Source organism: Bombus fervidus, chromosome 9, assembly GCF_041682495.2.
Source record: "Bombus fervidus isolate BK054 chromosome 9, iyBomFerv1, whole genome shotgun sequence".
NCBI classification, from domain to species: Eukaryota; Metazoa; Arthropoda; class Insecta; order Hymenoptera; family Apidae; genus Bombus; species Bombus fervidus.
This window is the reverse complement of record NC_091525.1, coordinates 8,292,944-8,311,137: the sequence shown is the minus strand read 5'-3', so window position 1 is coordinate 8,311,137 and position 18,194 is coordinate 8,292,944. Positions and strand designations below refer to the sequence as shown.

The 18,194-nt window shown below is 28.5% G+C and overlaps 3 protein-coding genes across 6 annotated transcripts in view; 1 reads left to right on the top strand and 2 right to left on the bottom strand.

The window, feature by feature from the left end:
* Positions 1-12,549, bottom strand: part of Drpr (multiple EGF like domains draper) — a 28,732-nt gene extending 16,183 nt beyond the window's left edge. For all 4 annotated transcript variants that reach the window (XM_072011105.1, XM_072011106.1, XM_072011107.1 and 1 more), the window contains exon 1: positions 12,392-12,549. The gene's annotated coding sequence lies outside the window, so the exon portion shown is untranslated. The remainder of the gene's footprint in view (positions 1-12,391) is intronic.
* Positions 12,550-13,047: 498 nt separating this feature from the next.
* On the top strand, positions 13,048-17,513 carry Got1 (Glutamate oxaloacetate transaminase 1). Its single transcript, XM_072010255.1, has 6 exons — positions 13,048-13,440; positions 13,772-14,062; positions 14,133-14,389; positions 14,485-14,762; positions 14,824-14,966; positions 15,053-17,513. Exons 1-6 carry the CDS (start codon positions 13,329-13,331, stop codon positions 15,217-15,219), a joined length of 1,248 nt encoding a protein of 415 aa, XP_071866356.1. The 5' UTR covers positions 13,048-13,328; the 3' UTR covers positions 15,220-17,513.
* LOC139990775 (small integral membrane protein 8) lies at positions 17,329-18,145 on the bottom strand. Its single transcript, XM_072010279.1, has 3 exons — positions 18,055-18,145; positions 17,773-17,938; positions 17,329-17,660 (listed from the first exon to the last, which is right to left on the bottom strand). The coding sequence occupies exons 2-3, from the start codon at positions 17,872-17,874 to the stop codon at positions 17,502-17,504; spliced, it is 261 nt and encodes an 86-aa protein (XP_071866380.1). The 5' UTR covers positions 17,875-17,938; positions 18,055-18,145; the 3' UTR covers positions 17,329-17,501.
* Positions 18,146-18,194: the final 49 nt, after the last annotated feature.

Below are 18,194 nucleotides of genomic sequence, written 5' to 3'. Positions count from 1 at the left end.
ATTGAAAAGTTAGAAACTTAATGGCTTCAGAGTTGAAAAAATAGAAATTTTTTTAATAGTTATAATTCAGAATATTTAGATTTAGATTAAGGTACATCGTTTAGCAAATCAGGCACTCTAGAAATCAGTGTTTCCTTACTTAAGTAGTCCATCACTTAAACTGTCTAGAAACGCGAGTCTTTTAATTACTCCAGCCTGTTAAAACGATCTTGTAAATCTTTTTAAGGGAATCTTGGTATTAACGAAGTCTGAGAAAACTTTTGCTTCGAGGAACAGCGAGGAACAGCGAGGAACAGCGAGGAACTGACACGATATTATTCATTGTATCCGCGGGAACATAACTGAAGATTGTATAATTCTCAGCAGTGAATGGAGAGACTTTGCAATTTAAGAGTAAGTTGGTCACCGAGTGATGGTTACACTCTCCACGTCAATTACGTCGTATTTATAATTAACTTGCGCGACAGCAAATCCAATTACTGTTATCAAATTATTTAATTCAAAACTTTATGTAAATCTTTTGTAACATTGAGCTACTAAACCAGACCTTAATATTGCATAAAGAAAGTCCGTATTTTTTAATATATTAGAGAGAAAGGGAATAATTAATTGTGATTCTTTAAATTATGACATAAATTTCTTTTTTATGCCTATTTAAGTAGAGCGTAATTAATTTAAGAAATATTAATATATTAGCGAAATAAATAATTGTAACTAATTTCTTATAATCGATTACTCGTCATTAATTTCTCTAATATCATAACGTGCAAAGATTACCAGTATAATTTATCTTTTATCATTAGCAATATCCTTTGATAATAATTCTCATATCTGATACCTTTTCCACATTGTCTTTAAGCAACTAAAATTTCTGTATACCTTTACAATGCAATAAAATATGTTACGGTGTAGTTAACAACGACCTAGAAATATATATATATTTTTTATTATATGAAAAAGTAAGTCCTGATAGAAAAGAGAAAAAGAGAATTTCAAACAATTACCAAAGGATAAATAATTTCTTTTAAATTGTAAAACATACTTTTCGCAACTTCGACTTCCAAATAAAATCCAAAGAAAGGGACCAACCAGCAGGAGATAATTGAATATCATTTACCAGGAACGTCGTCGTGTCCGCCGACGCGTCCCACGATCGAACGTACAAATAATCCCATTAAACTATGAAAACGAGCACGGCCTGTACAGAAACGGGACCTGTAACGAGTCTAACAGTACAGACAAACTGCGGGCAGAACGCGTGAAAAAGAGGGTTCGACCCTTCTACCATAAAAGGGAGTTAATTCGTTTATAGGGCGGACAAAAAAAGCGAAAAGAAAGAGAAAAGGAATAAAAAAGAAACGAAAGAAGAGTTTCAGGGTCGTAACTGCTGGTATATACGTGTAAGTAGGAATTGTGAGTCACAGGATGTGTGGCGAGCTTCAGATAAAACGCGTCAGAGTTATCATTTGTCTACGCGGGATGTGCATCATCGAGCGTCATATAAACGCGATTGTTTCTTCTAATGATCACAGTTTTAAAACAAAAGACGAAACCACAAATGGATGAAATGTCTAGTTCTGTCTTCATCGAAAACTTAATTGTTTCTGTGAAGTAGTTTGCATGTTGTCATCGTGGCTTGATGATTATGGAGTAAATTTGATATACAGAGTACGTTACGCAATTGGGCCGAGTCATATCTCGAAGACGATAGAAGATAGAAAAAAAAAACTATAGGAGAAAAAGTTGAATGGTATGATAATCATGCAACGATGGACCAAAAAGATGCAATTACACTCTTTCTTTTTAATGTAAGTTTTTGTTAACCATCCAATGTATTTTTTCTCGCAGTAGGTTTTGGTGCAATTAAAATTCATTTTCTCGATTTTGAATATCTGTTAAGTACACGTGTACTAGCTCTAACAATTTAGACTTCAAACTTCTGTTTATGTTTGATTAAATCAAAATGTATTTTATAATGTACTTTATAATTATTTTAGAACAAAAAGTAATCATGTTTCGTGTTTTTGCAAGAATTAAAAAATACGAGTAATACACTACGAAGACTGTATAATAAATTTTCTCTAAATTTTCGTCTAAAGTTGTAATGCATTATAGAATAAATAAAGTTACGGATCGAACTACACTAAGATTTATTATGTTATTTAGTAAGACTGATTTTATTATATCTGTTGACTAAATATCAGTTGCATATCAAATGGGTAACTTGTACTTTACGTAAGATACAGAGAAAGTGGTGATTTGGAAATTACCAGCATTTAATTCTACTGCAAGGCTTTCTACTGCAAACAAATTAATCGTAAATAAATAAGTGACTATAGAAATAAACACTTACATTGCTGATTAAGAGGGAGTAAAATATCGACGATCTTTTATTTTATATATATATATATATATGTGTGTGTGTGTGTAGATTGCAATTGAAATAAAAATATTTGTACAATGTTATCTTTTAATGAGTAACAAATAGATGAAAATTACATCTAAAAAAAAAAAGAAAAAAATTGTATTATTATTGTATGTACGTATATGGGAAAATTAGATAAAATATGTAGAAATGAATAATTACGACGTCCAAAAATAAAAAGGTATTTCTTCGATCAATGAACTATGATTTTTAACCACAGGATCCTTAATCTAATCACGGTTGTCCGTGTCTGTGGATGAGATATAACAAAAATATCGTAGCACTCCGGTTATAACTAAGGTCTACTACAAATAAAAATAAAGATTAGATAACTGCTACATTCATTCTTAATATTTCTCAACAGAATTATTTTTAATTCAATTTCCTCTGTCGATTATTCCATAAACTCTTTTATGTATCTCATTCACCGATAAAATTTATCGTATAAGATATAGAGTATAGATAAAAATTCCACAAAAGTTTAACATAAACTAATTTATATTTTCTATATGGTTGTCTATCCAACCATACCAGTTGAGTTACTTTTTTAATTTACATGAACATCCACAATTTAACAATGGAAATAGTGACTAAAAAAAATTGATAATGGTAATAATATATTATTACAACTGTGATAAATTATAATCTAATAAAAGACATAACAAAACTGAAAAGAAGTTAATTATAATTAATAATAGTAACCAGTGATATTTATATAATACTATATACAATATTTTCTTTCTCCTTTTCTTTCTTTTTATTCGAATTACATAGAAGTAAACATTTGATAGAGTTTGGCAACTGAAAACGAGGAAGTCAGCTCTCGACGCTGCTCATTAAAGGACAGGAAATGCTTCATAAAAATCGAGCCGCACAACATTCTGACTAGTCACGAATTTACGACACGTTAACAGACAGATTTGTAAAATGTTTTATCAACGTGTACATAGGCTCAGGAAAATATTAGAACACTTGTAGACTCCATTTACGAGTACATTATAAGTGTTATATAATAAAATTTCAAAATTTTTCATACAGCACATAACATACGAACATAAAAGTTCCCTATGGCAAGTTTCCTAATACTTAGACTGCGATTATTCGCGCAAATTCATACTTTTATAAAGAAATTTTTTAGAATTTATGATATTAATGTATATATTAGATTAATTATATTAGACTAGATTAATAAATATAGTACTAAGCATTTATAAAGCAATTAAGGGGAAAGGAAGAAATTTATGTAAAGGAATAGGATCTAAGCTATCATTTGTTTTACCTACCAAACATTATAATAGATGCTAAATATGCATAAAAATCCGCAATCTATTAATCAGAAAAGAAATTTTTCAACAATTCTTCTTCGCCAAAGACGTAAAAACGTTACACAAAGTGTCTTCAGAATTCCAATCTCATTTTCAAACCATAGAGTACCGTAATCTTCTAAAGAAGACCAGCGATAAGTCAAGAGATTGCCGCTTAAACTTCCACTTACAGACTATTTTATAATTTTACATTGCCGCGGGGGTCAGAAGTTCTGCATGACATAAGCGTGTCATAGTACTGCGACAGGCAACGTTTACGAACCTGCTACTTTTCGCGTGCACGTAATTCGTTCGCCGATTATCTAACAAAGGAACGACACTATCGAAATGGAGAAAAAATGATATACCTGCCCTGTCCAGTTGTATAGTCAGTGTGGGCTTTCACTTCTATCTACCTCCTCGTGGTCCGATTATGTAAGAAAAATCGTGCAGTTCACTTGGTGATTATCCGGTGTGCGAGTTTTGATTTCCATTTCAAATGGGCATGCACCTCGAATACGTTTTTAAATGATAGTGATATAGTAGTAAGGTTTTTAAAGGATAGTAAATTAATAAAACTCTTGTATTTTCTTTCCTCAATTGCTTATGAGAGTTTCAACTGTAGATTTTTATATTTATCGTAGCTATTAATCGTGTTTTGAAAGCGGAAAAGAATAGTGAAGATTATGAACTCTGCATTTTTCAATGGTGAACCTATTGTGAGATGCAGACTTTGGATGTAGATTCTTTTGCTAATTGAATACGCTCCAAAGGATTAGAATATTAGGATTCTGTAGAAATGCGTTTTAATTTTGCGTAATTCATTTTGCAGAATACAAATTAAGATAAAGTAACGTAATCCAAATTGTAGATTGTCTACAAACCAACGATACCCATTAGAAATTAATAAAAGTGAAAATAATTGCATTAGGATATATTTTTAAATAAATGTAATGCGATACATAGAAGATAGTAGGAGAAAAAACTGTTTTGAATGCTTGCTATAAATGTCTATTATTATATCAAAAATATTTCTGATAATATTATCACCGGAGAACAAAATGAATTTAATACCATCCATAAAAAGAATTCTAATTGATAAATTTATCTATATTCCCACCCTCATTAGTAAATTAATGCGAAAACCATTAATTATGCAGATAATTATTATCGCTTTAACTTTTCCTTCTGTCTCAATTAATTAATTTTCATAAAAAAATTAATTAATGTATCCAATGAAAGCAAAATAAACACAAGAAAACATTTTTTTCTCAATTTGTAAATTGGATTTGATAATAGCAAGAACAAGTTACTGATGCAAGATTATTTCAATTATTCCTCCATTTTCTTACTCAATATCTGATACAATTTATTTTTTTCATACTGCTACAGCAAAAATCCTTGACCACCGAGTGCTGCGACTGTGTGAGTTTTATGGAGCATATCAATTGCGGCAAGAGCCAGCCGCAGTTCTGTATCGATTCATTCACTATATCTTTGCAGTTCACGCGACTACTAACTCACGAGAAATGCTGCATCTTGCCAAAGAAAATGATCTTGTCCTTGTTTATGCGAATTCTTGCAGCGAAGAAAACGATCGAATGTTCTTCATTTAGAAAGCGTTAATTGGAAAAAAAATTGTTTACAAAAGATCTTATCACAAACATAATTCGCTAAAAAAGCTATGAAATAACTTGTAAGTTGTTAAAGCTTTTTTCATTAAACGATATTTCTTATCTGGTTAAAAGATGTCATAAACATTTTGAATATTTTTTACAAGAATAAGAAAAATTTGCCGTGAAAAGTATGAAATAATTTTTAACTTGCCAAAAGTTTTTCGTGAATAATTTTTTCCATTTTATTAACAAATATTATAAATGTATTTTGTACTATTACATTGTAAATGGAGTTTAACGACAGAGTTTATTGGAATTGGAGAGAGGTTGAGAATTTATTTAAAGAATGAAGAATAAGGAATGTCATAGAGGATTTTTATTGTGTTATGCTTGAAGAACACAGAAGAACCTTGTATTGCACGAACTTTGAAATGTTTTCGCTGGAACTATACCGTGTATATGGAACGCAAAATGTTCGCTACACGACCCAGATATTCGCTTTGCGCATAGGACGAACATATGTTTAATAATACCCATTGATTAACCCTGGATAAAAAGTGTTTGTGATTAGTAGTAGCGTGTTATATCTGCATAAATTTTGATGTTGTAAACGATTTAGAATAAAAAAAACCTACGGCTCTTGAAAGATATAAAAATCGAAATTTAAAACTCAGAACCTAAATTTTAAGCCTGGAAACGTAAAATCTAAAATTTAAAAACTGGGATATAACAATTATAGGTTTTAAGTCCTAAAATCTAAAACCTAGGGCCTGAAAGCTGATATGTGAAAAGCAAAATGTAGAACAGAGAATGTAGAACATAGAACTTTTAAAAGCTACGGCTTGTTTAGAATTTAAAGCTTGGGAACTACAATTTACAGATGTAGACCTAATAAAGAAACCTAGTTGTTTGCTTTGTAAGGCAGAGGAAATGAATCTTAAAAAGTGGAATCTACGATTTAAAAATCGTAAATTTTGAAACCTAAAGGTAAAATTAAAGATTTGGAACCTAATATTCAGGATATAGGGTCGAAACAGTGAAATGTGGAACCGAAAAGGTAGAATCTAGAACCAAGGCTTTAAAATCTAAGGACTAGAATAAAAAATTTAAAAGCTGAGATCCAGAACTCTCACTCTAAAAGGAACTTAAAACCTGAAAATCTAAGGGTTAGAAAACATCTCAGAACCAAAGTACCTAAGGACTTAGATCCTAAAAATGAAAATTTAAGAAGCTTGGGGCTCTAAATTTAATTTACACATTACTATAATAAGAACAAACAGCTTAATAATTTTTACTACAGAAACGAAGTAAATTGTCATAGTAAAAGATTCAAAGAAGAATATTTACGCACTTGCTAAACCACAAACCCAAGTTACTAATTACACTCCAATCATGACGAAAGCCACCAAAGCCTATAGCTATATTATATCTATGTATTAATTTCTACTAACCACGGTACACGCAATTATCTATTACAATATATTCCATCAAGTTTTATGAATCCGTGACTTATATAACTTCTACCACGTAATCTTGACCATATTCTCGTAACTTCGATCTTTATAAATCATCACAAACCTTCATAAATCTTCGAAACAAACATTCATCCTATACAAATCTATCTACGATTCTAATCTTAAATCTCAAATACCAACAATCTTTTGTACTTTCATCTGCGAAATTCTTATTAAAAGACCAATGAAGTTCCACAATAAGTTTGAACGACAGGAACGCTGATTTTGCAATAAAATGCGGAAGTAGATGAAAGCACAAAAGGAACAATCGCAGAAAGAATCGAACTGGGACTTTAATATTCCATCAAATTCGTCGCGTCCATCTGTCCTCGTACCTTTTATTCTTTCTCATGCATTCTTTCATCGATAAACAAGGAGAGTCACCTTTGCTTTTGCGATTATCCTCGAACAATGACCACAACGATGTGTCTCTGAACAGAAACTCATTGTTCGAGGAACCGTACTAGAAGCAGGCTCGAACGTGAAAAACAAATAATTGAACGGGACAAAGAGGCGGAATTGTTTATGACTCAAGGAGGATTAATATGCAAAAAGGACGAGGAAGAGAAAGATATAGTTCTGATAAATTGATGCGTATGTTTCTGTCAGATTGGATTAATAGATTCATTGTTGGAATACTATTATGAAGAAAATAGTATTCTTTTCCTTCGGTATGAAATATATTAATGAAATGATTTTATTTTTCACGATCCCTTTTTCCCTTTTTAAATTTGATTCATTCAAGGGGTAATCCTAAAGTTCCAAAATTATGCCAGGATTTATTATATTACTAATTAATTTTGTAAATAACGTTCTAGACTGCATAATAATATAGAACAATTTTATGAAGTATCATCCTTACAAATTATAAACGAAGCAGAAAAAAATAGTATTGATTTCAATATAAATACCTATAACTAAAAATACTTACATAAATGTATTTGATAAATTAATTAATAGCACAATAAATTCCGTCATGGTTTTAAAAGTGTAAAAACATTTTTTTAATAAATAATAATTAATAAAAGATGTATTCAAAAAAGCAATGATGATGATGAGACTTTAAATCAGATAAATTACAGACGAACATGCCTTACACAAAAAGAAGAGTGTGAGAGAATATCTTGTGTGATATGATAACAGATATTTTTACATATCTTTGCGTCTTGATTAATAAATTTCATTGATTGAAGTAACTTTTTCTTACCAGCAGGCTTTATGACCTTCTTGGCCTTCAATAACCTTCATTACCGTTCATCAAACCCGTCTCAACTATCATTGCTACAATAAGAGACGCAAAACTTACAATCTAATTAAAATAAAATAAAATGGAAATAACTTTGAGATTTCTATTAATTATTTCTATTAATTTAACTCGGAACAAGAAATAATTTTTATCGTATTATATTTCGATATTATTTTTACCAAACAATAAAAGTTATTCACTTCGCAAATCATATATTCAATTTTAAGATCTTTGTAGATAATATTCATTTCGCTTTCTTTCTTTTGTTTTCTTAAGATAAAAAAGATCGAGTCATTGTATTAAATACTAACGATATTCATAATTAATCGATTTTCGAAGGATAATTATTTTTAAGTATTAAAATTATGATAAGGATCGTTTTCTAAACAAAGAGATCGGTTGATAAACAAATTATTCGAAATAATCTTGATTTCGTTTGAAATATTTAAAAATAGAATTTTTCTCTATACTCGAGCTTTATGTCTTCTGTTTCATTTATTTTACATCGGAACGTGATACTACACGATCCACGCTGAATCAGTTAGTATCTTCAGAATATAAAATTTCCTGTTACTTTGAATTTCAAGCGCAGTCAAGAAAATCTAGTATGCGTTTATCAAATACGCCATATCGTATCTGGTACTGGAATAAATTTTGCAACTAACAGAAAGCGAGTCACGAGTAAAGGAATTAACGATCCGACAAATTAAATTATCCACTAGATGAAATTAATTGATTCTCCGTTTAATCATCGATCGCTCATCTTAAATTGCATTTAGAATTTTCTAATTTCAATCAAATAGAAACATATTGAAGGAAAATTCGTTTGACCTAAAACAAATTGAAAGTATGTAATATGTACTAAACAAAAAATTGATTCTTAATGCTCTAAAACAAAACAAATCTAATATAACTTATCTTTTACATCTCTATCTACTTTCAGCTACTGCCTAACCTAACCGTAGAAAACGTATAAATATATATATATATATGCATATCTCTCAATACGTTCTATGGCGTCCTTCCATTCACGCAAGACTTAACAAGTTTCACAAAATTCCTCTGCGATCATTAGTGCAACAGGTTGCAAAGAAATCGGTGCAAGCCAGTAGAATCAAATTACACATTTAGAACGCTGATGCTGATTACAAATATTTGACGATGGCTATACATATGCTGAAAATGTTGATTCCAATTAATTGCATAACTTTTCAACATAACTTTTCAATAATTGTTTCGTTCTTTATTCTATCTTTTTCGTCCAATCATTCTCCATATAATTGTATTTTCTCTAGCATAAAAAAATATCTTAATTTTCAGGAAACTATGACAAAATTTCAATTGAAATTTTCAATTTCATGTTAAAGATTTTCCTAAAACATTAAAAGTCTCTTTATTTGTCAAAGCAAAGGTGAAGTTAGGACAAAAATTCGGGTTAAAAAGATGTCATTGATGGCCCAAAATATGTTGGCGCAACAAAACGTTATTTGAATCAATAAGATTTATATTAATAATGACATATAAATAATTTTCACAAAAATTATATCTTTTAATGAAATAATATTATAGCTTTGAAACACTATACTATGTATGTACTCTATTTCTGTCAGAGGAAATTTTCCAATTATAAATTAGCTAATTTAATTTATTAAGATGCTTTTGTGCGCTCCTTATGAACCCTATATGTATTACTATAATCCCCATAATACTATATTATATTATTGCAAATTTGGAAACACACTATTCAAACTTTCTGAGCTTCCGTACACACAGAAATTTTCAATTATAAATTGGTCAACTTTTTAAGCGTAAGTGCTTCTGTTCAACTTTCCTAAACTATACTAAACAGTAAAACACATGTGTCGATAATTTTGGAGCAACCTATACAAGAGTATGTTATGTAGCGACCGGTCCTTATTGTACGCACGTAAGCAACCATCAATACGAAAGCTGCTTTCATTGCACGATGTTCTCGGCTAAAGCCATACGGACAAAATGTTTCTTCTCTCTTCACGTTTCCTGTCATCAAGGCTCGCACCATTTTCCGGAAATGAAGTCTTTCCCTTTCCTTTGATACTACAGTAATACGTATACTACCCCAATTAATTTCTGAGCCTATCGATTCAGAAGACAGTAACAGTAATACATGTTATTGTTATGTTATGGTCCCCTCCATTTAAAAATATAATGGTCTATTTAAAATGCTAAAGTGGAATACGCTGTGTGTATATATATAATATATACATACATTTATTACATTTATATACATATATTTAACTACATGCAAGTTAATAAAAGTAAAATTATATTGAATGTATATGTATATGTTAAATATATAATTTATGAATAGCATACAGAAAAACAATTAGTACACTAAATTGTATCTTATTAAAATAAATGTTACATATAGTTAAATAAATTGTTCAACTATTAACTAAGATTCTTTGTAATCTTAATTCCAAGAATTTGCGTACAATTCATGTGCCGAATATGGTCATATACTAAACCATTCATATACTAGAACATTCTCATATATGTATGTCTTATATAACTAATACTATGCTTTGCTAATAACGAAAGCATTGTTCTTTCTCCGAGAAACAAAATGCTTCTGTTGCAATGTATTTTAACTCTACTAAATATAGTACTTCACCATAAATAAACTAATGATCTATATTTGGAAATCAAAAGCTAGAAAAGACGCTATGAGAAATGTCATGTCATCTGGTAATAAATGTACCAAGCACTATTAATAATATAATCTTTTCCTATACCTCTATTATATTTTGTGACTGAACAATGTCATAGGATAATTATTTACTTCATATGAGAAAATATTTACAATGTATTTTTTACAATGTATTTCCAATTACATATTTTCAAAAATAATCCCTTATCTTTGACTCATTGAAAATATACAGCAAAATTCTGCTGTGCAGGTTTTAATATAAAAAACCCCAGAGTCAAAGATGATTTAACGCGAACGCATGTTTATCAGAATACGATGCCAAAAGAATGTGCAATATCCTAAATTCGAAATTTCGAAATATATTTGATTATAATCGCTCAATTACGATCGATTGATGTGAATGTTTTTGGATCTTTACCGCTTTCTATTATAGTGTCATTCTGCTAATGAATATGTTTAACTAATCAATGTATCAATGACGTGTATCAATGAAACGTTCGATACAAGTCGTTATCGACAGATTGAATCATAATTCAAATACATATTAAAGACATATAGCATCGAAGTTGCCATTAACACTTTCATGGGAATTATGTTTCCCACCAATGAACATTACGCTTATAAAATGTGAAGATATGTTCCTGTTTCTGGAGCGTGTTATTATATACATACATATACATATATAATCGTGGAGAACAAAACAATTAAATTTTATTATATATTAACAGCACCTACTATCCTTAATTTTAATATTGTAACACATAACATAAACAAAAATTATTTCATTTTACTAAAATAAACTTTTCTCGTTTCATCTTAACATAAGGAGGTCAAATATAAAATGGAGCGTGAAAAGACAGTAGAAATATATAATTTTTTCTGTCTTCCCGCAAATATTTAAAAATTTCAAAACTACATCCGTGAAAAAGTTAAATATAGACCACAAAATACTAATTCTAAGATGACCGTCAATTTATCAAAAGTTATACATTTCAGCGCCTCATCTGCTTCACACTTCATTTCATGTTTGACCTGCTTATGTTGAGATGAAGCAACGAAAGAGAATAAGTAAAACCTGTTGATCCAATATTCCAAATTTAACCGAATTTGACAACAGAGAAATTTTGTCAAATATCTCAACAAACGTTATTGTTTGTTTATCTTAAATATTATCGGAGAAGAGAATAACTATTTTTTTAACAAATAGTACATATATTAGAAATATATAATCTTCCATTTAACAATAAAATCAGATTATGAGTTCATTTCGACAAATACAGTTACATCACGATACTACAAGATTTACTTCGTTATTAATAACTGTACTAATCGTTCGATATAGAGCTCACATTATTTCCATGCAATATATTAACAATCTTTATGACGGTGACTAAATGATTGAGAACTATGATTAAATGAAGTAATATCATCTACTTTAAAAAATTAAATTATGATCAATGCGAAGAACAGTTTTCATGAAAACGTTGTATATACGGTACTATCACGATAACGCACAGCATCCCTTTAAAATGTTTAATTATAATCGGAAAGATAAGCTGTAATAAGATAAATGTTTTTAATTCGCGTTTTTACTTACTCTGATATGGTTTTTTTGTAGCTTGATAGTATGTAGCCATGAACACAAAAAATGCAGTAGAAAAAAACGTAATAACTAGCACAGCGACTAACACGCGACGTATATATCTCACTCTTCAGCTTTCGACTAAACTACGTTAGAATGTATACCGCTGCTACTTGCCAATTGTGCCTTGTGCTGCATACTTGTGCATCGACCAAACTACATACATTTACGCGTTCATATAGTGGTACACTTATACTGGCGACCTCTACAGCAATAATAAGCTCGTAACGATAAAAATGATTAATCGATAAAACAGAAATCCCAAAATTTCATTTATCTAAGTGAAATTTGTAAAAAAATTTCTTGTTAAAATACAATTTTAATTATTTTATAAAACAGATATACCCTTACTCTTTGATATTTTATAAATAATGTATATTTTTTTATATGAAAATATAGAATTTAATATTCATAATATTCATAATGTTGTTTCGCATATTTTAAGCAACGAATAATCAAAAACTTTTTCTGTTTTATTTATACCTACAGTTTATAATTACGACTATATATAATTTATTTATATATTTTAAGATATTTATCTTATATTTCGAAAATAAAATTTGTACATAGAATATAATTGACGTGTATGAATACATGTTAAACATCACATCTGTTAAATACCACGTACAAAGTCAATTTAAATTCGTTAGCGCCAGAAATTCACGCAGTTATTGTATTATGTCGTTTTTCATAACATTAAACGTGGATCTTTGAAATTTACTATTATTCGTAATATCTAAGATTAAAAATCAAATAACGTTACCCACACACAGTGATTACAAAAAATTTGTAAATGTGTTTGTTATTCCATATAAATTGACATAGTCAGATTAACGTTCATTTTATATCGTTGCATAGACAACTGATCATCCGATATTTAAACGTTCCGAAGATGAATACGAGATTCAGTGGATTAAAACTAGGACCTCCGATAGAAGTTTTTGCACTTCATAAAGCATTCATAGAAGATGCTTACGAAAAAAAAGTAAATTTATCTATAGGAGGTATGTTGCATATATTTCATTTCATATTTGGTATCGTAGAGAGCAAACGTAAATATAGCACAAATTTTCTTTAATAATTTAAAAAACAAACATTTGAAATATCTATGAAATGTCAACCTTTGAGATGAAATTTTTTTGTATTTCTTTCATATTGTAATGAATCTGCTTTTGGATGACCTCCAGAATATCTGATGATTACATAACGTATCTCACAAATATGAATGTATAGCTGTAATAAATTATAATCGTTATTTAAGCAATGAACAATGATACGAGATTATTAAATAACTCGAAATAATTCTCGAAAATTATGATAAATTTATATTTACAGCTTATCGTACATCTGAAGGAAAACCTTGGGTATTACCAGTTGTTCGAAAAGTGGAAAAATCATTAGCTGCAGATGAATTGCAAAACCATGAATATCTTCCAGTCTTGGGATTGGATGCTTTTAGCCAAGCAGCAACAAGAATGTTGTTAGGTGCTGATTCTCCTATTATTGCACAAGGTCGTGCTTTTGGCATTCAAACATTATCTGGTACTGGAGGATTACGTATTATAGCTGAATTTTTAAGTCATGTTCTACACTATGATACCTTTTATTATAGTAAACCGACTTGGGGTAAGTGTCAACAGATTTTTCAAACAGTAAAATAAACATTCACTCTATTTAACATATATTATATATATAGAGAATCATAAACTTGTGTTCGTAAATGGAGGATTTAAAAAAGCATGTGAATATACTTATTGGAATCCAGAAACTCGTAGTGTTGATATAGAAGGAATGCTTAAAGACCTTAGAGATGCTCCAGAAAATGCTGTAATTATTCTCCATACATGTGCACATAATCCTACCGGATGTGATCCAACTCCTGAGCAATGGGCCAAGATAGGAGATGTAATAGAAGAGAAAAAACTTTTCCCAATTTTTGATACTGCTTATCAGGTATTATAAATAATGTATATTATTCTCTATTTTTAGAATAAAGTAATTTTAAGAGTAATATAAAAGAAATAATTTTAAAAAAGATTTTATTGTAGGGTTTTGCAACTGGTGATTTAGATAAAGATGCATATGCAGTAAGATTATTTGCAGAACGTGGAATAGAATTCATGTGTTCACAAAGCTTTGCCAAAAATTTTGGCTTGTATAATGAAAGAGTTGGAAATATGGTAGTTGTTATGTCTAATACAAAAGAATTAGCCCAAGTTAAGTCTCAGTTAACTTTGATTGTTCGAGGAATGTATAGTAATCCACCTAATCATGGAGCAAGAATAGTTGCAACTGTGTTGCAGAATCCAGACCTCTATAAACAATGGTATGGTTTGTTTTATAATACGTGTTTAAAATTCCTAAGTTGAAATATCAAAATATTTCAGGAAGGATCATATTCTCACAATGTCCAAAAGAATAAAGGAAATGCGAATGAGTTTGTATCAAAGATTGGTTCAGAAAGGAACTCCAGGTAATTGGGAACATATTACTCAACAAATTGGGATGTTTTCTTATACAGGTCTTACAGGTAAGTACTCAATGAAACCATTTTGTTACATTTATTCTATATCTCATCATTATCTTACTAATGACTCTTACTAATCATCATTTCAGAGAAACAAGTTGAGTGTTTAATTAATAATTACCATATCTATATGTTGCGAAGCGGTAGAATAAATATATGTGGACTCAATGAATCTAACTTAGATTATGTCGCAAATGCGATTCATGAGACTGTTCTACTGTATCCACAAAATAAGGAAAGTTGTTCATGCAAGTAGAAGGTTGGATGATCAGATGTCGTATCATAATAAGTATAAATTGTTATTGGAGTATTGAGAAGATCGTTAAAATATGGCAATATTTTATATGCATTGACGTTATATTAGAATTATAAAAATGTACTATATCGGTATTTTTTTTTTACTGTTTTATTATAATTTTACCGCTTAATACAATTTATTACAACGATTATTTAGTCAAAAATTTCTCTGTTTTAAAAAATTTTACTGTTTATACATTTATAAATTGTAAATTTTATTTCATACAAAAATTTTGTTAGAAATCGCCTTGTCTATGAAAGTACAAAGTATCAACAAAGTATTATGAATTGCCAAATTTTAATACATGTGTTAATGCAATCGCTTATTATTAAAATAATTTTCATTGAGCTTAATAGTTTGTAGGGAAATAAGAAATATTTACAATAGAAGTTCATTTTGATATAAATGATTTTTTAATGCATTTTACAATCTTAATATAATTAAGTAGCTCATTAATAAGCTCTGCTTTCAAATAATGTTATTCTTTAACTAATATGAACAAGAGTTTTTTAAAACCCTTGTTAAAGAGATGGTTACAAATCATATACACTACATAGAAAACTAAAGTTTGAAATTATCATATGTAACAATAATCTTGTAAATAATTTCAGAACTATATATACACATACACATCATATCACTGATATTGTTAGTAAATGAGACCAAATTTTTAAAACTACTTTACATTCTAAGTAATTATCCTTGTTATAGATAAAAATGGAAATATTTTTTATGTATTTCCAAGGATATTTTTTAAACACAATTTTTCTATCAACGAGTATGCATTATAAGATATTATCTTTATATAGTATCTTATATTCAATACATACCATATCTTTAACAATAAATTAGTATATATAAATACAATTTATTAACGAAAATATTGATGACTGATAAAAACTTAAAATCTAAAGATAACAATAGGGCTCCTATTATTTTAATAATAAGCGGTTTATTTACAGAAATTAATATCCGAAATTATTAAAACTCAATGCAATCTATTATTACAGTTAGTTCCTGTTTACTATCTTGTTCTATTATGGTTTTCCATGCTCTATAAAAGGAAATTGAAACACTATATTTTTTGTATGTAAAATTGAAATCAGTTGTATTCTTATAGTTAATATCTATAAGAAATGAATATAAGAAACAAAGAAATGCTATAGAAAAAGTATATAACTTCTGTTTAATATAGATGTTATACCTCTTGTGCTATATAAAAAGTAGAATGTATTTTTTGTATACTAAATGCTTCCAGTAGTCTAAAACTTATACAACTTGAACAATAGAGGTTTCAACAGAAATCGATAATGCATATAATTAGTGTATCATAATAATGTTCTGTTCACTTCCAAGTATTAATTTTAAAAAATTTTGATTTTTAAAATTCAGTGCATGTAATCAATTTTTTAAAATTTCTATATATCATATATAATACATTTAATATTTATAAATTAAATAAAAAAAAATTATATACATTTGTAATATTTACATATAAATCAATATATACATATATATACACATAAATATATATACATATATTTTTAGTACACATTGTTATGTAATTTAAGCTTCGAACTCACCTTATTCAAGAATCTGGACCAAATTCAGAACCCTTAAATTTTCGTACAAATTATAATGGGGTATGGTAGAATGAACATAATTAATTTTAGGATTTTGTTCCATAGCATCTATTCTTTCTAGCGTATTTTGAAATATGTATATCTAGATGATATTTTTCTGCATTGGTTGTAGCATCATAATTGCATGTATAAAAATTGTTCATTGTAGCATACCTAACTGTATTTCAAATTTTGAACTATCTTATATATACTGCCAAAATAACTTGAATATGCAATGAGAAAGTTAATTTTCTATGTATTTATATAAAATAAATGTAATACAGAAAGCAACTCATATTTTATAAAACAATATATAATTTTGTTGAACTTATAAATACTACCAAATAATATTACACTAATATACATTTATATGAGTTTTAAATTTTAAATATAATAAGAATTGAAAAATATGAATGTTTCAGCAGACTACGTTTAACAGGGAATGTTAAATTGTTAAGTACATTTGTTTACATATCACTGAAATGTACACAGAAAAGGAGTAATAACTAATTAGCAATTAGTATTGAAATAAAATATATATAAATAATAATTGTGTATTTTATATAATGTAAATTCTTAAACATATAATTGTTATTAATTCATATAAAATGTAGCAAATTACATTGTCCACTTTGATGTTTTTTTTTTTAAATCAATTGATCCATCAGATGTAACTGCAGGATAATATTTTGTATTATCAGAATTATGTCGCATATAAGCCATATATCCTATACAACTGAACATTGCAATAGCTCCAAAAATCATTATCACTTTATTCTGGAAAATAAATTTAATTATTCTAGTTTTATTATAATATATATTTATATTCAGTTAGACATATTGGTTTTTATAACTGCATTAATATTTTTAATTTTTGGAGTAATCTTACCGGTCTAATATATAATTCGTAATTAATTGCACGAAATAACATTGTACTCTTTAAGGAGCGTAAGCCATCTCCAGGCTCTGCTTTATGATTTTTCTTATCCATTATTAATTATTATGTCATAAAATTTAACAAATATCAGTTTTAATTCTTAATTACTACATCTAACCTTCTTAATCTTTGAATAAAAGGGAATACACGATAAATGTTTTTTGATAATTTTGATAAATTTGTGATAATTATATCTTTCTTCTTAAAAATATTTAAAGAGTGATCTCTACCTACTTAAATTAATATAAGATGATATATTTGATCATCTTTAGTATTATATAAATAAATGACGATCTAGCCTCCTTTATATGAACTTCTAACCTCTCTATGAAAACAAAATGTACTCGTGATGTCCTACACGTGATAGCTATAAC

Excerpts from the sequence above, each read along its gene's own strand:
- LOC139990775 (XM_072010279.1), bottom strand. The coding sequence starts at position 17,874 with ATGGATAAGAAAAATCATAAAGCAGAGCCTGGAGATGGCTTACGCTCC. Across the intron at positions 17,661-17,772 it reads ACGAATTATATATTAGACCG|AATAAAGTGATAATGATTTT; the intron begins GTAAGATTACTC and ends TTTATTTTCCAG.
- Got1 (XM_072010255.1), top strand. The coding sequence starts at position 13,329 with ATGAATACGAGATTCAGTGGATTAAAACTAGGACCTCCGATAGAAGTT. Across the intron at positions 14,390-14,484 it reads TTTTTGATACTGCTTATCAG|GGTTTTGCAACTGGTGATTT; the intron begins GTATTATAAATA and ends ATTTTATTGTAG. Across the intron at positions 14,763-14,823 it reads CCAGACCTCTATAAACAATG|GAAGGATCATATTCTCACAA; the intron begins GTATGGTTTGTT and ends AAAATATTTCAG.